Below are 18921 nucleotides of genomic sequence, written 5' to 3'. Positions count from 1 at the left end.
ACAAATTGTTAACTATAATACACATACTCTTTACTCACGTGTTTCGCAGTATCTTCCGGTGTATTTTGGTGGACAATCGCACGCATGCCTCGCCACAGTATTGCTGCAATCATACATTGTTCCTGAACGCCCAAGGTTCTGCCAATGTTCCAAAACACATTTATTACTGATGCGTTTAGACTGTGAATATCAGTAGGTATTCTATAGCGGTTACGATGGTTGCGAGAGATGAGAGCAAATTACACACTTAAACCTTCGAAGTTTTCCTTTCAAGGAAACGTGGATTGTTATTCACTGTGAGGCTGGACAACACAAAATAATAATGGTCTCGTAGCGTGTTTGAGTGGTGGCGAAACACCGCACCAAGTGTTAATGCTTACACTACCGTATAAAACAAACCTTATTTCCGCAAAAAACGTTCTTACCAAAAGCTGCTTTCCAGTAAAGGGTTAAATTGAATTCACCCAAATTGATTAATAATGTTCTCAGATTAACTGTTATTCTCCAACGAGTAATTTCAATCCCGCTAATTCCGTAGAAAGTATTCGTTTTTTCCAATATAATTACATCGGCACTAGCAGCAGGATCAAGTTTGCAAGATGGATTCTCAATTTTTATTTTCCTGTCCAACAGATCCCACACACCCACCAAGACACTGTGATTAACTTCCATGTATCCTACAAACGTAAATATTGTCTCAAAAATTTTGATTGGATACATTTCTACATTAAATGTAATCATTTTAACGCAGTAATGTCTCATGTAATGACATGATTGACAGGATCGCCCCACTGCGCAGGTCTGTACTTGGCGATCACAGCAGTGGGGCAATGATACGTGGTTGAGATCCCTTAAGTATATGTGAAGGTTGCCTGGCAAGTCGTACGCTTGCGCACCAGTGTACCTTGGCCACAACATACCCTGTGAAACCACTGAGCTCCTGTAGCTTAATTGGTAGAGCGTTGGGTCTGGTTGGCTCAGCGTCGTGAGTTCAAACTTCACCGGGAGCTTGATTTTTCAGACCGACTTGTAAGTCAAAAGTGGCTGATCCATGCAGCTAGGGGCTGCAATGCCCAGGCTGCGAAACCTTTAGACCTCATGATCATTTTAACATCCCTTTTTGAAACAATTTACTGGGTATTCTGAACACTCGTTGCGCATGTGATGTGGTCAAAATTTTCCACCGACACACAAAAATTACACACATGCATTTGCCAAAACAATCCATTGTTTATTTGTAACATAACTTTTCAATACGGATTAACCGGGTAGTTTTCTATGTTTAGCTTGAATGTGATGCAAATGTTCAAGGCAAATTTGGAAGATCAATTACGGTTATAACAGTGGCGTCCTGTATATCCGCCTGCGCACTTGCAAAAGTATCCAACAATCAGTTCGATGCATTCTCCGTTGTAGCAAGGTCGATATATACAATGGACAAGACCTAGACGAAAAAACAGTGGCACATTTTTTATGTATTTCAGCATTACAGCCTTCAATGTTGTTAAAAACGTGTGACCAACTTTTGGGAAAAACCGTGAACGATTTGTTCACTGCATTCAAACTGCATGTCTGTAATGAACGTCCGGAAATTGCTCGTTCGTTGATCGGCTAATTACCTGCTTCAAGTAAGTTGAAAAGTGCAAACTTACGAGTTTGACAGAACTCCCCCTGGAATTGTCGGCTGCATTGGCACTGGCGACCATCCGCGTTGTTGGTGCAGGTGGAATTGTTTAAACAGGGATTTTCCAGCAATTCTGGAGAGTCTGAATTTAGTGCAATCGTTTGCATAAGAATGGAGGAAAATTAGAAACAGGTGCGGTTATGGCCAATGTTAACAAATCAATAGTCTTGGAAAATTTATAATGAAATTATTTTAAACAAATTTATTCTTTGATTGGCATACACGATAATGGTTGCATTTTTAATGTTTATTTGAAAACTTCTTTTAACGTTTATTTAAAAAAACCCTTGGAATTTCAAAAATTTACCATAAAATGCAGTCCATTTCATTTCCACTTCTCCCTGGCCCCAACCCTTGTTGGGCCAATCTACTCTTTTAATTATTGCACGAAATCCCCATGGAAAAATCGTTGCTATGCTGACGTTAAATTTGTCGGGGTACTCTCGTTCACCATATGCCCGCGCAGTAACTTTCCTGGCCAAGCCTCCGCGACATTTGTCATACGCTACGTCGACAGTTTTGTCATACGGAGGACCGTTTGGATTGCTGCCAACGTGAAACCGTCCAGAAAACCTTGAAACTGCAAATAAAAGAATAAAAATCACAAAATTTTAATTTTTTAATAACTTGCGAGGCAGCTTCGAAATGTTGTTCTAAAAAAAAACACAATATTATGTTTTCATGGGTAATTTAAAAGTGATTTTTATTGACCAACCATGTTCGCAGTGAATGCCGCTAGTGCCTTCAGGACAAGTGCAGTTGTAGCCAGTTTCATTTTCTTCACACGTACCAGTGTTGCACGGATTCGGGTAACAAAATTTAAGCTCTACACAAAATAAAAATAGACAACCGCCAAAGTCAAATGTAGGAAATTCCTAAAACACGATTTCTTGATTTTAAAAGTAAAATTGGTTGTACGGAATGACCGGCATATTATAGGTTTCATTAACAAAAAATGACAAAGTTTCTAAAAACGTTTATACTCATACCACAGAACATGAAATAAAGAAATTTTTTCCCACTTTCAGATACGCAGTTGATAAACCTTTCATGTAAATTCTTTTTACAGCACACACGTTCGTGACACCATGTCTTTCCAACGCGTCTGACACGCGTTGAAGTTTCAGACACATTTTCGGAACGTGACAGAGGTTTTGGCAAATGACGTAACGCTTTACACAAAAACACCAACCTTTCTCGCATAACCTTCCACCATATCCACGATTACAATAACATATTCTATCCTGTTTGGCACTGCTCACACAATCATACGAGTTCAGACAGGGGCTGTTGTCGTAGTTTCGTTTATCTGCCAAAAGACAAAATTAATTACACACATGATGACTTAAACTTAATTTCCGAAATAGGACGACATTGTAAAAAAAGGTTTGGGGTTTGATTCATGTTATAATGATCAAATAGTAATCAAATCAGTCAATTACAAGAAACCACCAATCCATGACATGATTTTTACACTGAAATTTGAATTACAATGACTACAGTCTGCCAGGAATGTACCCATCTTCGAGACTTACCGAAGTTGGCCACAAAGTGAAATTTGATCCTTTGAGTCCAATCACCTCCTGGAATGTCGGTTCTCTTCACCATAGCACGAAAACCCCATATGTGGACGCCCATGATAGTGTGGTTAAAGGTATCAGGCAAATCACTTGAACCGCGAACTGTAGCATTAATCGAGGTGGCTGTTTGGTTGTAACAGTTGGAAAAAACTACTTGGAACACGTGTCCATACGGCGGCCCAGTTGCATGGAATGCGTTGATGTCGACAGAGGATCTCACTCCTGGTGCTATGTACAGGTAAAAAAGTTAGACATAGATAATTATGACGAGCACCAATTGGATTTACTCTCATTTGAAATTGTTATGAGTAGCGGGTGGTTTGTTGTGTTTGAAGTACACCTTTTTACGTGTAGAACAATGAGGTTGAAATTCTGGGCCAAAAATGTAGTCAACAAAAAACAAACTTTGCAACAAAATATAGACGTATGCTGACGAACACGCGGCACTGGCATGATATTATAACTGAAAGTTTACAGTATACACAAATGTTTAAACTGTGTTTACCTGATTTATTTTTTTCGCAAGGCTTATCAAGCAAATCAATTAATCAGTTGAATCATATACATCTTGTAAAGCAACGCATGGGCTAGCGTATATAAAAATCTTAGTGAACACATGTAAATTTAAGGTAGCATTATATAATTGTAAAAACTGCTTACGAAATTGACATCTGCTTCCACTAAAGTACAAGGTGCACAAACACTTATAGGAACCCTTCGTCGGAACGCACGTCCCTCCATTCAAACAGGGCGACGACACACAATGTGTAAGTTCTGCAACATGCAAGCAACCGATGCAAACACAAAGCACAACTGAAAAATAATATTTACTTGTTTCGCATACTCTTCCTGTTCTCAAAAAGGGACAATCGCAGACACTTCCAGCATCGGTGTTACGACAAGTTCCTCCGTATTGGCATGGATTGTGGTCCATGTACACTAAGTCTGCCAAATACAGCACAAATCAAGTGCTAGCGTATTAGTATTATCTACTTATCACAGCAGAACTGGGGCTTACTGAATATTGCTCGCCATTGAATAGAGATGGAACTTGTGTTTTCAGGGACGTTACGCCAAACTCCAATGGTAAACCCCCACTGGAATATTTCCAATACTTTAGCAGTGACATTGGCTGAAGTGTTGTTTGCCACTGATAGTTGAATTTCGAGAGGAGCTTCTTTTTTGCAGGAAGAATAAGGAACAATTGCTGTTACATTAGTTGACAACCCTTCAAGCAATACGTCCGCCTGGCCTTCTTTGATCCCTAAAACGTAAGACAGAATTGGGTGAAACCAAAAAATTAGATGTGATTCACGCTTCATTTTGCAAGTGTTGCCAATGGCTACAAAAAAACACGCAATCTCTTTGGTAGCTGAGCTGTAAAAGGTCTATGTACAACGTATTACAAACCGTTTGTGCAATCCTTTCCGGTGAGTTCCGAAGCAGTACAATTACATTCGTAGTCGTTTGCCAGCTCTGTGCAACGTCCACCGTACCGACAAGGATTTGGATAACAGAAAACCAAACCTGCATAAATACGACAACTAACAGTGAATCTTAAAAACTGTTTATACCTTTTACTCATGTCACGATAAACAAGCATATTTTATTAAGATTATGCAGATTGAACAACATTTCTATGAAATATGATTTTATTAGAAACACTACAATATTTAGCTGAAAAGATTCTGACGTTTTTCGCATAACTTTCCAACGTATTGACGTGAACAGTGACATGTTCTTCCACCAGCTTGATTTGAACAGTAAGCACTTGTGTAACATGGATTCTGTCTGAACTTGGAATTTCCTTGATAAGAAAATGCAAATTTAGATCACTAGTAGAATATTGACTTTAATGGCCGTTCATTATTTTGTCAAATGGCTTAAAAGTTATGTGCATACAAATATCACGTAAGTTATCTTTTCCATTTCAATTTTTGCACAGTATTTATAACTGGGAAGTTTTTGCAGCATCCAGTTATACTTGAAGTGGGAAATTAACAAACAAAGGTAGGCTAAAATTATAAATAGCTAATCTACTGCATGAAGAAGTCTATAAACGCGGGACCAGATTCAGAAAGATCTTTCTGGTCCAAATTAGAATTTTATGCTAAACAAATATAGTCATGCCAATTTCGAGAAATTTGGCACTTTTTAACTGTGAGGTCCCTTTTGCAAGCAGTGTTCGTGGATTTAAATCCATGAAAGGTGCCAAGTACCGGCGTAACTATTGTGTTAAACTTAAACCATATCAAACTCACTAAAATATGCTTTCCATTTGACGTAAACGTTTCTCTGGCCCCACTGCTGGTCATTGGAATCAGTCTTGTTCACCATAACTCGGAATCCCCAAGGAAAAATTTCCAACACAGAACCTTCAAATGTATCAGGATATCGTCTTTTTCCCCTGACTTTTACTTTAACTCTCCTCGCCGTTCCGTTGTAGCATCTTCTGTATGCGATCTCCACAACTTTCGGTTTGGAGGTCGGATTCGGTCCAAGTTTGTGTGTTCCTTTAATCCACGCTAAAAAGATCACACTTTACGCATCACGTTGCATTGCTTAGTATAACATGTGGCAACAATTGTAACTTGAATTAGCTAAAGACGAAAGGATCGGACAAAATTTCACATGGAAACAAAACTATCTTTCGATAAGCAATGTGCCAATAATATGAATTGTGTATAAGCTGCAGACAGATGGCCACGGCACTATTGGTTGAGCTTTGCTTGGTCATAGTGTTTCCACCTTGTTTTCTCCGTAAGGTTGCACCTAGTTTGGTGCCCAACGGATGACGGTGATTGTATAGTCACCACAAAGTGGAAGTCTTTGCTTGGCCGTTTGGTCAGCAAAGTCGTCTGAAAGTCACACCAGCTGCACTGATGAGACCTTTTAGGTCGAAACAGTGGCCATCTGTCTGCAGCTTATACACAAAACTATCTTTCGTCCTAAAGACTTACAGCAAATAAAGTCACTTTTACTTCGCGCTATTACAAATAAAGTAATCTATAGGACTACTTGCAGTAGACATAGTTTTTTATTCAAGAACTAAACAATATCACAAATTTTCAGCGTTATAGAAAGTGTCGGTTACACATGTTAAGACTTGCCTCGTTTACATTCCAACTCGTCAATCTTGCAAACCGCCAACAGCAAAATGAAAACCGCAAAACGTGACATTCTTGACATTTGCCGGCGCTACAACGCAGTTGCATGAATTGAATCGCGCCGAAGCGCAATAACTTATCAAAAACTTTCTTTTTTTCCTTGATTTTTCGCTTGAATAGGTAAATTCCGTTGTGTCACGCTTCGCCAAATTTTTCATGTATCAAAGAAACGCACAACTTTAAGCCCACTACAGCACTTTCTCTAATATGTCAGCCATTTTTGTTATGTTAGCAATCATTGTTCATGATATTTTTGCTGTAAGCTATCTTTTCCGCCCCATCAACCTTAGAAGATGTTATTCTCCATACAATTTGCCTGGCTTACCAATGCAATAAAAAATTACAATTATCGCTGCTCCTGAGTCAACCCAACTTTGAAATGGCAAAATTACAAAACTATGTTTATTACAGAAAACCAGGTCATACACATATCAGCAAGTAACGAACAACTTGCAGTTTCGCCCAGATGTAGGCGGTATATAACTTGTACCACAATAAGCCAAGCGAATGCTCATTTTCGCCCGCTGTATCTATATGGATCATGACCTAAAACATAGAAATCATCAGCGTATAGATCCCTCAATCTGTTTACATCAGCTTCTGAAATGAGTTGAAGAGCATCGACAGTTGTTTTGCTTTGAGTAAAAGGTTTTGATTCGCCAGGAAATGTAATGTTTGTGTTGCGATCTCGCTGAACAAACTCGAGGAGTCGGTTGGATTCATCCACCAAGTTCTCAAACCGCATCACCATGCTGTATGTGAACGAACACGGCTGGCACAGTAACACTTGGGGGCGCCAATGCACGTCCATCTTGTTCTCGTTCTTGCCTCGTTCATAGGTAAGCACTTGCCTATGAAAAAACGAAAGCTTTTGTGCATTTAAACGATATGTAGTCGTACTGCATCTATGGAATATTTTACCCAACACATGTACATACGTTGTTCACAAAAAAAGTGGGAAGCTTCTGAAAATGTGATTTACGACAAATACGACAGTAAATAAGCGTTTGACAAAACCCTGCAGAAAATACGTCGAATGGAGAAAATGTTCCTGCTACAGTTTTATTCCAAAGAACTTGGACCAGCAGTTTGCTAACATTATTTAACGTGATATGAACGATTGTTTTTATTTTCCTTAATATTTACCTGATAAATTGCTGAAAAGAAACTTCTCCCGTTTGTAATACGTGACGATATCTCATGACGCCATCTTGTTCATGCTCGTTGAGTTTCAAAAACTGTGGAGAACTCTTTAGCGCCTCCAAACCTCCTGTGGCCACGGGAATACTGTCACAGACAAAGCAAAGACAACCATCAGTTCTTTACAGTATTAAAAGAACTGTTTTTACTTTCGGCCAATACTTGTGTCAACATCGTACAATGAAGGCGTTTGCTGTTGAAGTGACGTCATACTCTCTTAGCTACTTACGAAAACGGAAGTCCGCGAAAACAAATTTAACTTTAAATTTCATGATGCGATTTATCAAAATAATAATAAAGCAGAATCACACAAAGCTTAAGGCAATGAAAACTAAGAAACATGCAACGAGAATTGAGTTCCGCATTGAAACTACCATTTCCACTGATACAGAGATATTGTCTCAACCACAGCATCTGTGGCGTAACGGCACATTCAACCATCAATTCACACTGGCTTATCATTATTGCCAGATATAAGCACACAATTTACAAGTTACTGTAAACTTTTTTTTTCTTTTTACAACTGGTGCACTTTTCGTCCCACGCACATATTACATATTTAGTTTTCTTAATTTTTTGGTTCAAAGGACGTTTTGTTTTGTTGGGTTTAGTGTGGAAAATTCTGCAGCATATTCCAAAATTTTTAGCGGCAAAGGTATGGAATAGCCTGATTTACATAATACGGATTTTAACTTCTTTAAGAGGATTTTAAAATACATTTTTATTCAATGCACATAACGATGTTTTGGTCACCTGATGCCATGCAGAAAGTCTGCAGCCTGTTTTTTAGCCATTGGAATGCCGACGTTGCGTCGATACCACGTCATGTCCGATCGGTTGGTGAACTTGTTGAAAAAAGCTGATACCAGACGCTCGAAGGGGTGTCTGGTTATCATAAAAGTTGTGTAATCCGCCAACATCTTTCTCGCCTCAAACTCTGACAACCTGTGATGTAACACACACACATAAAATGCGAAAATTTTCATTTATACGTTTTGTTCTTTGCTACAACAACATCTACACAACATGTAAATTTAACACATTTAGATGTCAGCTGAAACCGATATCACGTTCTTTGGATGTACATGCGTACATCAGTATATCCCACACTACGTATCAATCAGGTTTCAATTTCAAACAAGTGCATCTATACTGCTTCCATACAGTTAGGGCAAATGAATGGGGCTCTTATAATGCTTATTTAATGACCTTAGTATTTTTGGGATGTTTGTGTGTTAAGAATTCACAATATGACACGAAACGCACCTTCCAAATGTCTTGTGTGGAAACCGTTCGTACGAATACTTGTGGATTAATTCCTTGGTAACTTCCCCTTGAAAACCATTTAGTTTCATCAATACAGCTTGCCACGTCGTACTTGCCACCTGAAATATGGTAAAAACCGTCGATGATGTCAGCTAGTAGTACAACTGTGGCTGAACAATTTTCGAAGGAAAATATTCATGACATACGTTGTTTTTTTACCGATCGAATATAGGATAAAACTATTTGTAAACAAACCTATACATATAAATTAAAGAAAATATATACATATAGTAATAACAGCAGAATATACCTTTGGAAGTTCGCACAGTACTAAAGGCATATTAACCCCGTATTTAAACCGATCAGATTGCAGGGATCCTGCTTTGATGTTACGTTCAGCACATCTGCGCTGAATTTCTTGCAATCTGCAACCGTAAGGGGGCGCGGAAGAGAGTGGGTGCATTCCTTTAAAAGCCAGTGGACGTTCAGGCGTGGGTTCAGTTTCAACAATGGGACAATTTGATGATTGTAAAACAGGCCGTTGACCTCCATCAGCATTGATGGTCATTTGGACTTCTGATATATACAAAGAGGAAATGATCAATGAATGGTTGTGCTGGTATTGTGTGTCTGTCACACGGCCGCTATGTGTCATGCGAAACTGCATGCAGAAGAATATTGTGTAGTGAACTAGTTCACAGTGTTTGTACTTCGTAATGCAATCACTTTGTTACAATAAGCAGCTCCACGACCATCATTCATTCTATGCTGTATTGCATGAATATGCAGCACTACAAACTTACCCTTTACAAACATAGTCTTGGTCGGCAAAATCTTGTCCAAACCGAATCCCATTCGCAAAAACACAAGGGCAGCACCACTTAACACAAGCAAATATCCAAGCAACCTTTTTTTGTTCCAAGGCATGATTTAACACAGAAAGAAACTGCCAAAAAACAACTCATTTTTAGGTTAATAGTGGCCATTTTTGCCTTTGACGAAAATACTGCTATCAAAGGTAACTCTTCGACGATTCCCTCCAAACCGTTCTTTTGGTTTTGCAATCTTTGCTGCATGAGCATTTTTTTTTATAAAATGCCACCATCTTTCAAACACACTTGCGCCCATACAGTGCAATGAATATTATTGAATTATTCTAAAATGAGTTGGTTCGACAAGCCTGCAATACCACTGTTACCGCTTGTCTAAAATCGACCTGCACATCACGCGCCTTTTTCGTCAAAAAATAACGACAAACGTACCGGTGATTAGTACACTACGCGAGTTGATTCCGCTGCTACTTTAGCAAAGCTTATGCGCAAGTACAAGTGGCTGCAACTGCACAATAAGCTAGTTGCGTCACAAAGTACTCTTTGACGCATAATCGTGTTTGTATAGTTGCGTTATTATGAAACAATAGGCAGTTTTTCTTTAGATTTAGACGTATCTTTATCTTGAAATTAAACTCCTGGTTCTTGGCTAAGACCAAACAATTTGCGCAATGCAGTTTGATGCCGAAATTGGATTTATTTCAAAAATTTCTTTCGATTTTGAGAAATATTGTGTAAATTAAGGAGGCGGGATTTGTCGCGAATTTATTTTTTTTTTTCACTAATAGGCCTACTCCATATGTAATAAAAAATAAGCAAAACGCACTTTAGATTAGAAATATATTTACGCCTATGTGCGCGCAAGTCCAAAAATGCACATTTCTTGAAAATAAACACGACACATGGCAACCCTCAATACACTGCTTGGTAATTTTTACGTCAAACCGTGAAACTGCAATAACACCGTATCTGCACGGTGGCCCGTAAGTGCAAAGGTGATCTCTAAATTCAAAACCCTATCTCTAAATTCAAAACTGCATTATATTGGCAAAATAAGTCAACAAACCTACATTAATGACATCTATTAGGTTGAAATAGCGGCCCTGTCTGCAGATCATTAAAAAAAATAATGAATATGGTTAGCAATGCTATACGAAGGCAAAAAGACAAGATTTATATTTGCTTAGCTCTGTTGCTATTGCATAGTTTATAATTGAAACATTGAACAACAACGAAGTTTCTACTCGATTCCTACCTTGACAGAATTTTGTTGTTAATAAAACGCCCTTTGATTAAACGTTTTTCGAATTGCAGGACAGTCAGTCTCTTGTCAAAACAGTGCACCAGCAAGTACTACAGTTATAGAACAGAGACTGACACGACGCATTGAAGAAATTGAATTGCAGGACAGGAAGTCAAGTCAGACATTGTGAGAACCCAGAAATAGCCCATAGTTAACACCCTCGCTGTACTGATAATAATAAAATTCTATGAAAATGAAATCTCACGAGGGCTAAGCAAGCCCAACTCTCTACATAAATGTAGGTCGTCTAGCAAGTTGTATATCGTGACAACAATATACTCCCCCCTTAACCGCTCCCGTGCAGTTTGGTCGTCGCAGCGTTGAGCTTGATATTTCGGATCTCGCTCCGACTTGTTTCTAAAAAGTGGCTGATCCAGTTTGCCTGCAATGTTTTGGTTGCAAGATCAAACGACCTAGCAACGCTAATACGATTAAAAAAGCCTTATTGTCCCCGGGACTTGTTTGACAACGAATGGAAGCTCCGATCCAAGTTTGGCAATGCCAGTTAGGTACCTTCGGCTAGGTTGATCAGCTGTAATCATAGCCAACGTGGGAAATCATGCTAGTTAAGGAGTCGTCGCACAATACCATGGAAAACATACGTGAGTTTGTCAAGCCTTCTAATAAGTTTTAGTTGCACAACTCATAAATAAATATAACGTAACGCTTTTCACAACAATTTGCAACAAAATGGATTGCATCAAGTAAAGAATAGAAAGTTGGGTATAAAACGTTTCTGCAGTAGAAAGTCGCTGTAAAGGTAGTAGAATATCGGCTAAAATTGTAAATTGGGACAGTTTCGATATCTGAGTAACTTCCATGTACAAAAATGCACTGCAATGTTATTCAAATCTTAAGCATGCACTCAAAGGGCGAAAGGACAATTACGATATTAACCTTGTAGCAATGGCTGTTAGGCATCCTCCACTTTATCAAATTTACCGGAAAGTCGGCAGTTAAAAAGGGGAAAATAATCGGCATCGGGAAACTTTGAGAGGCGGAAAAATTTTAGAATATGCCAAACCGACACCGATTCTATGTTTAGATTTACAGCTACCCCTCTTGTAAAGACCAGTGCTTTATGATTATTCAATTAAACCTAAAGAAAGAAAAGGCACAAATTGTGCACGGGCTCTTAGAGCACTTAAGCACAAAGTAACTTAAGTATAAAAGTTCCAATTCACTCCTTGCTTGCACTCAAACGCAATCATAAAAATAATTGAAAAGTATACATAGTCAACATGTAAGCGCGTCCTCATCAGTAGCATATATTGCGTGTATGCGACGGTACAAAATGATGAAATGTATCTTACGATAACGTTTAGAATTTAGACTAATTTTTTGTGTCATCAGTTTTCCGTGAGTCTCGCGGCTATTAAACCGAATAACAAAGGAACCACAACCAACCAAACGGAAGCTTATTTTCGCCCGCTGTACCGATATGGATCATGACCCAAAACATAGAAATCCTCAGCGTATAGATCCCTCAACCTGTTCACGTCAGCTTCTGAAATGAGTTGAAGAGCATCGACAGTTGTTTTGCTTTGAGTAAAAGGTTTTGATTCGCCAGGAAATGTAATGTTTGTGTCGCGACCTCGCTGAACAAACTCGAGGAGTCGGTTGGATTCATCCACCAAGTTCTCAAAACGAATCACCATGCTGTATGTGAACGAACACGGCTGACAGAGTAACACTTGGGGGCGCCAGTGCACGTCCATTTGGTGAGCAGTTTTGCCTCGTTCAAAGGAGAGCACGTGCCTGCAAAATGTTCAGAGAAGGTGTCCTTAAATTAATCATACATTTACCTGCAAACCAAGTAATGTGAACATAAAACAAGAAAGATAAAAATGAATGTGCATGGGAACGACGGTCAAAAGACATAGAAATCAAACTATTACTTCCGAATTGCATCAGCTAATTTTCCCCAAGAAGTGGGAGCTAGATATGAAAAATTAATTGTGCTGAAGTTTGATAAAAGCCAAACTTTCGATTGAATATTTATTGTTTTTCACGCACGATTTATTATTTTTCGACGTAAACATTTTGCAGCCATAGGGCCGCGGTTTCGACCTATTAGGTCTTATTTTAATTCGTTACATTAAAAGTGTTACTGGGACAGGGTGCGAAAGTTGGTTTATTTATCGCGCCAATTAGTACTCATTGAATCGTTGTCGTTTTGTCACTTCCGACTGTCGAGAAACCGACAAAACCTAGTCAAACTTAACTAGATGAGGTACTTAACTATTTGTTGTCCAAGTTCACTATAACAATAAAATCAGCCGCAATCAACTATAATATATGTTTCGCAATATAGTTCAACTAGAAATGTTAGATCCACAGGTAAGGTTAAAGGAATGACATCACACCCAAAATGACGTCATGTAATGTCACTAAGCGATGAAACCATTCCAGTCTTTTTAAAGAACAAAGTAATGTCGTTGCTGCTGTACCTTTTAGTTTGCCAATAATCAGAGATGTCAGTTGAAACTATTCGATATCTATTCGATGAAAAATGTTTTTTAATTGCGCGCCGCTCGATTAATGGTCGCCGCAACTATTAATGCAGTTCTCTGCATTTTTTAGTTGGCGTGGAACCGAAAAGCTTCGAAAATGTGTTCATCGTGATGACCTTTAGTTTTACGCTAAGTTGCCATGACTGTGTCACAGAAACTTTAACCAATCAAAAAATTGCAGCCTATAGGAACACAATAATATTACATGCAATGGCATGACGGGCAGGATCGCCCCACTGCGCAAGTCCTTGCTTGGCGATCACAGCTAACGTATCGCGATCATGAGGTTTTCAGGCTTGGCAACCCAGGCAATGCAGCCCAGCAGGATCAGCCACTTTTTCCTGACAAGTCGGAGCAAGATTTGACAAATCAACCTCCCGGTGAGATTTGAACTCCTGCCTGTCATGCCATTGCATGTAATATTACTGCGTTACCTGATACGGTGGTAGAGATCCCATACGTATATACGAAGGTTGCCTGGCAAGTTGTGCGCTTTCGCACCAGTGTAGCTTGGCCACAATATACCTCGTGAAACCACTGAGCTCCTGTAGCTCAGTTGGTAGAGCGTTGGGCCTGGTTAGCCCAGGGTCGTGAGTTCAAACCTCACGGGAGCTTGACTTTTCAAATCTTTTCTGGAACCTACCTGATAAATTGCTGGAAGGAAATTTCGCCATTTTGAAGAGTGCGGCGGTATGCGATTACGTCATCTTGTTTTTTCTGTTCCAGCTGAGTGAACTGAGGTGATTTTTGCAACGCTTCTAAACCACCAGTGGCCAAAGGAAATCTGCAACAACATAAACGCGAATGTTAATAAATGTTTTTTTGACTTAAACCCATTTTTTCTTTTTAAAGTTAGAAAGAGATAAGTTGGCAAACGTTAAAATCCATGTACCGGATGGAAGTAAGCGATAAATCGGTAGATTAAGTTTCATTTGCAAGGCAAATGCAGCCAAACCCTAGAAGCAATTCCCTAATTTGCAAAAGCATGAAACTAATTTTATAAAGATTCCATGAACCCATAAGGTGTTCGCTAAGTAAATTAAAATTGCCTTGAACGTAATTGGTATGAGGCATAAGTCTGGGAAACGAGTCTTTAGTGTAGTTCATTGGCTCTTTAATATTTCCTCGTGCGTCGCATGTGGAATGCATCACCGCATTTGCCACACATCGAGTATATTAGGAACACTTTTGCATTTTTTTGATTTTTAACGAGTAAACGTAGAAATTTAAGGCATTAAATTAACAAATAGGAATAAGGCAGGTGATTTTGAAACATGTAACTCAATTTTTGATGGTGAACATCTGACAGGGCCACTGTTTCGACATAGTAGGTCTCACAAGTGCAGCTATAGTGTGACTTTCAACGATCTTGTCAGCTGAATAAACAAGCCAGACATTTACTACGTGGTGACTATACAAACATTAACCAGTGGGTAGCAAACTAGGTGTAACCCGACGGTAACAAACCACGGTGGAAACACTGCGTGTATCACTTAATGTTCCTGTATGTGTTATCACTACAGATTCTCACCCGATTCCATGAAGAAAATCAGGAGCCTGGTTTTTGGCGATGCGTTTGCCCAAGTTGCGTTTGTACCAGCTGAAAGTTGATCGGTTTGAAAACTTATCGAAGTAAGCGGACACCAGTCGTTCCAGCGGGTGTCTGGTGATCATGAAAGTGGTTTGGGCTTTGACCATTTCTTTGGCTTGCTCTTCTGAGACTCTATGAGGCAAACGATTGGTTTCAAAATTTGTTTCTCGTTTTAGCAACCGATCAGATTTATACGCAACGGCCCAAAGGAGAGTACATTGTTTTGTCAAGTCGTTTTTCGTTCAAAATTTATCAAACTAACAATTTGTAATGTCTCTTGAAAAAGCGTTTGTAGTATCTATGTCAATTAGATTGAACTCTTTGTTCCAATTATTATCTCGATGTGCGAAATAGACTTTTCCATGACAAAAGAGAAAAACCAACAGGTCCTCAATCAGTATAATAAGGATGGTATCGCGGAATGTGGAACCTGAACAATTGAACGGCCTGTACACTGCCTTAGTATTCACATCACCATTCAACAACATGCTATGCGCTCTTGACATATAAAATTTAATTGGTAGCGGTAAAAGACTGTTCAGTAAACAGCAAGTTTGATGGTGTACTTTTAGGTTACTTAAATGTTACAACCTTTATTGACATTTCCACGTGGCTGGGCCAGTGTTTGCTTTTACCATGGATACAAAAGGTTTTTTTTAAATGTTTTTATGTTCGATGTGATATTTCATGGCCGATTGAAAAGTCGTAAAGTAGTATCCGCTATTGCAGTTTCATTCCACTCAACAGAAGGAGTGGGTAAGGCATCCAAGCTAACTGGTGGTTGCGATAATATTGTGGACTGTTGTACATTCATTTAAACCATACAGAAGTATAGCAACCTACCTGGCAAATGTCTTGAGTGGAAATCGCTCGTACGAATACTTGTGGATCAGTTCTTTAGTGATATCGCCCTCAAAACCGTTAAGTTTCAACATCACAGCCTGCCATGTGGTGCTCGCAACCTATTTCCATTATGTCAAAAGAGTGCAAAAATCGCAAATATAAGTTTTCAATGGTTCAGGCATGCATGAGTCTACATTCAGTCATATACGTACTTTTGGGAGCTCGCACATAATTACTGGTATTTTGTCGTTGTACTTGAAGCGCTCAGATCGCAATGATCCTGGTTTGATGTTGCGTTCTTCGCATCTACGTCGAATCTCATGAAGTCTACAACCGTACGGTGGCTCGGAGGAAAGTGGATGCACCTCACCGAAAGTTGACGGGCATTGGGGTGGCGGTGGGAGGGCGTAAGTTGGGCATGGAGACGATACGACTGCACGAGTTGTGTTTTTCTTGGACTCTTCCCATTTGATAGTGAAATCTATTTCTATCAAATAACGCAACAAATGAAGGTTATTTCTTGTAAACATTTGGCAGATAAAAATGGTATAACCGGTAGATAGTTACAAATTAACTGACTTTGGATAAGTAGCATGAACCAAGCTGTTCCAGCCCTTTCGCATTAGTCGTTTAAATGAGAAGGGGCCTAAGTATTATTTAATCGCAAACAAACGATTTATTAGTTAACAATGACACCTCTATGAACTCTTTCTCTGATTGGCACTCTTTTGTAAAAGACTGACTTTTGTAATGTAAACAGTACACAAGCTTTCGCGATTTTCCCTTGCTTCGTCACCTCCATAAACTGCAACCGACTGCTTACTTTACGTGTCAGCCTACATTATCTCTTCTTATGTGTGGTTAAAACCTCGAATTAAGCTTTCGTAACGAAATGTTGCTCTTCCATGGGAAAGTAATCTGTTTGAACAAATGCGCTATTGCGGGATATCGTTTGTCAACGAGGGAAACGCACTAATTATTATATTGCTGACTGACTAGGACGCATCTTCCATGAAAATACCGGGTAAAACACAATTTTCATCAAACAGAACAACACAAGTTTGAAAATCTTGAACGGTATGTGGTGATGCTTTAAATACACTAGAATGTTACGTAGTGAAATACACTAGAATGATGCGTTCATATCGCCACAGAAGTGTTTGCTTCGTATGTCGTGGTTGTTTGTATTGGTTACTTATTTATTACCACAATCGCTGTGGTGAGCCATGTATAAGCCTGTGTACCGTGCAGCTAAGTTTGATATGCAACCCTTAAATAATTTCTGATCAGTAATTGCCAAGAAATAATAAACTCTTACCCCAATTCAATAAATATACATTACCTTTACACCTTAAAAAGTTAATACCATTTGTTACTTGCGTAAAAAAAGAGTAAACCTAAATTAACCAACTGACAGTTTAGTGTACTTTAATCAATGAAAGTCCTTTTACCTTTTAGGCGTTGAAACCTGGTTTGAAGATAAGGAAGCGAATACAATCCAACTGTGAAAATCCATAACAGTGCAGCAGTTGCCATCAACAGAAACACGAAACCCAAAAACTTTCTTCGTCCCACTCCCATTATGGTTATTGTAAAACACTAAAATGTTACTGAAAAAAGTGGTCTGTCAGATAGGCTGTACTGGCTGCGCTCATCGCCTGGCAATCCAGTACAGCAAGTCTAAAACGAAGCAAGCGCAACACACCTAGTCCCGATCACGTTCCCCGACTAGTCAGCTAGCCTGGCGATGGGCGCTGTATGCTCAGTCAGTTTGACAATCACGTGAATTTTGCACTGAAGATGGACGCAGTTGTGTTTCAAACGTCTGTTATATTAGTTAGAAACAATTTCATAACAGTAAAATTTATTTTTAAAATCATCCGCTTCAAATACTTTACACCCATGTACAGTTATTAATCTGGCAAAATCTTTTGGCTAATATTTAGTGTTAAAAGAACAACAGCTAAACAGATACTGAATTATAGCCGCAAATTCAACTAATATCCTACTCACATCATTGAACTGCTACAAATCGTCGACCAACGAAAATCTCCTTAGCGATCGTAAAACAATGTTTGCGCTCACGTGAGGAACCTCTTTTTGCTTTAGTGCCGAACACTAAAGCAAACTTTACTACACTTGTGAAAACAGAAGCTTGTCTAGCTCTGTTATAGTGAATTATATGTTTTTTAGCCAAATTTTAAAAGAAAGTTTTATTTAATTAATATTTCTTTGAAATGTAACATTTCTTCTGACAATAGAACTATTTGTGATATGGGCACCCAGTCAGTTAAACATTAATAATTCGTCACCTAAATTCGTCACGGTTCAATAGCCTTTACATATCCGCATCATATCTCCGAAAAATTTTACAAAATCCTATACAGACATCGCACATCCGCCATGTTGCTTTCATTTTGGCGCGGCTGTATAATCGACTTGTATTACTGCTAATAAATCAGCAGTGTGTATCTGTATCCTACATAACAACATCGTCTTTTCTCCGCCTAGTTGTATGTATAAACACCATTTAATATGATTTTGGGTCAATTTAACATACTTTGTGGTTAAAAATTTTAAAATGCCTGTTAACATTTTCTACACATTTTAATTATCACTGCAACTTTATAGGTACGTGAATAATAGGAAGTGAGTACCCTCTAATCGTCTTACAGTCTTACTGCAAAACATCATCGGACGAGTGTCGGTAAGTATTTCAAACTTTTATCGATGTCCTTATTCGTACATTAGTGAAAAGTTGTATCATCAAATACTGGTACATCCTGTACGCCTTACAATAACTTTAGAGTGTCGCTTTCTTTAATATACCAATGAGCATTTCATTGAGAGGCGGATGTGTTACATGTTTTTACGTCACTTGTGCTCGTTTGCGGCTGTACTATGCACACAAGAAACGCAAACAGGTTAAGACAGCTTCGAAGTT

At 38.8% G+C, this 18921-nt stretch overlaps 3 protein-coding genes across 3 annotated transcripts; all 3 read right to left on the bottom strand.

The window, feature by feature from the left end:
• Nucleotides 1-1270: 1270 nt before the first annotated feature.
• On the bottom strand, nt 1271-6458 carry LOC145901361 (uncharacterized). Its single transcript, XM_082989012.1, has 13 exons — nt 6375-6458; nt 5526-5789; nt 4958-5071; nt 4675-4791; nt 4283-4528; nt 4096-4209; nt 3925-4038; nt 3220-3492; nt 2877-2993; nt 2400-2510; nt 1992-2264; nt 1653-1766; nt 1271-1444 (listed from the first exon to the last, which is right to left on the bottom strand). Exons 1-13 carry the CDS (start codon nt 6451-6453, stop codon nt 1326-1328), a joined length of 2055 nt encoding a protein of 684 aa, XP_082845138.1. The 5' UTR covers nt 6454-6458; the 3' UTR covers nt 1271-1325.
• Nucleotides 6459-6942: 484 nt separating this feature from the next.
• On the bottom strand, nt 6943-9824 carry LOC145903004 (carbohydrate sulfotransferase 10-like). Its single transcript, XM_082991097.1, has 6 exons — nt 9701-9824; nt 9208-9473; nt 8898-9016; nt 8385-8576; nt 7578-7718; nt 6943-7282 (listed from the first exon to the last, which is right to left on the bottom strand). The coding sequence occupies exons 1-6, from the start codon at nt 9822-9824 to the stop codon at nt 6943-6945; spliced, it is 1182 nt and encodes a 393-aa protein (XP_082847223.1).
• Nucleotides 9825-12448: 2624 nt separating this feature from the next.
• LOC145903003 (carbohydrate sulfotransferase 11-like) lies at nt 12449-17205 on the bottom strand. Its single transcript, XM_082991096.1, has 6 exons — nt 17184-17205; nt 16190-16464; nt 15978-16096; nt 15075-15266; nt 14187-14327; nt 12449-12788 (listed from the first exon to the last, which is right to left on the bottom strand). Exons 1-6 carry the CDS (start codon nt 17203-17205, stop codon nt 12449-12451), a joined length of 1089 nt encoding a protein of 362 aa, XP_082847222.1.
• Between the last annotated feature and the right edge of the window lie 1716 nt (nt 17206-18921).

This window comes from Ascidia mentula, chromosome 5, assembly GCF_947561715.1.
Source record: "Ascidia mentula chromosome 5, kaAscMent1.1, whole genome shotgun sequence".
Taxonomy (NCBI): Eukaryota; Metazoa; Chordata; class Ascidiacea; order Phlebobranchia; family Ascidiidae; genus Ascidia; species Ascidia mentula.
Note: the sequence above shows the minus strand (reverse complement) of the source record. Positions and strands in the feature narration are given on the sequence as shown.

Coding starts and splice junctions, on each gene's coding strand:
- LOC145901361 (XM_082989012.1), bottom strand. CDS start 6,453: ATGTCAAGAATGTCACGTTTTGCGGTTTTCATTTTGCTGTTGGCGGTT. Junction 4,792..4,957: donor TGGAAAGTTATGCGAAAAAC/GTCAGAATCTTT, acceptor GTATTTATGCAG/GTTTGGTTTTCTGTTATCCA. Junction 4,210..4,282: donor TCAATGGCGAGCAATATTCA/GTAAGCCCCAGT, acceptor TGTATTTGGCAG/ACTTAGTGTACATGGACCAC.
- LOC145903004 (XM_082991097.1), bottom strand. CDS start 9,824: ATGCCTTGGAACAAAAAAAGGTTGCTTGGATATTTGCTTGTGTTAAGT. Junction 9,017..9,207: donor TACTGTGCGAACTTCCAAAG/GTATATTCTGCT, acceptor ACCATATTTCAG/GTGGCAAGTACGACGTGGCA. Junction 7,283..7,577: donor TCTTTTCAGCAATTTATCAG/GTAAATATTAAG, acceptor GTTTTTTCATAG/GCAAGTGCTTACCTATGAAC.
- LOC145903003 (XM_082991096.1), bottom strand. CDS start 17,205: ATGGCTCACCACAGCGATTGTG. Junction 16,465..17,183: donor GGCTCACCACAGCGATTGTG/GTAATAAATAAG, acceptor GTTATTTGATAG/AAATAGATTTCACTATCAAA. Junction 12,789..14,186: donor TCCTTCCAGCAATTTATCAG/GTAGGTTCCAGA, acceptor AACATTTTGCAG/GCACGTGCTCTCCTTTGAAC.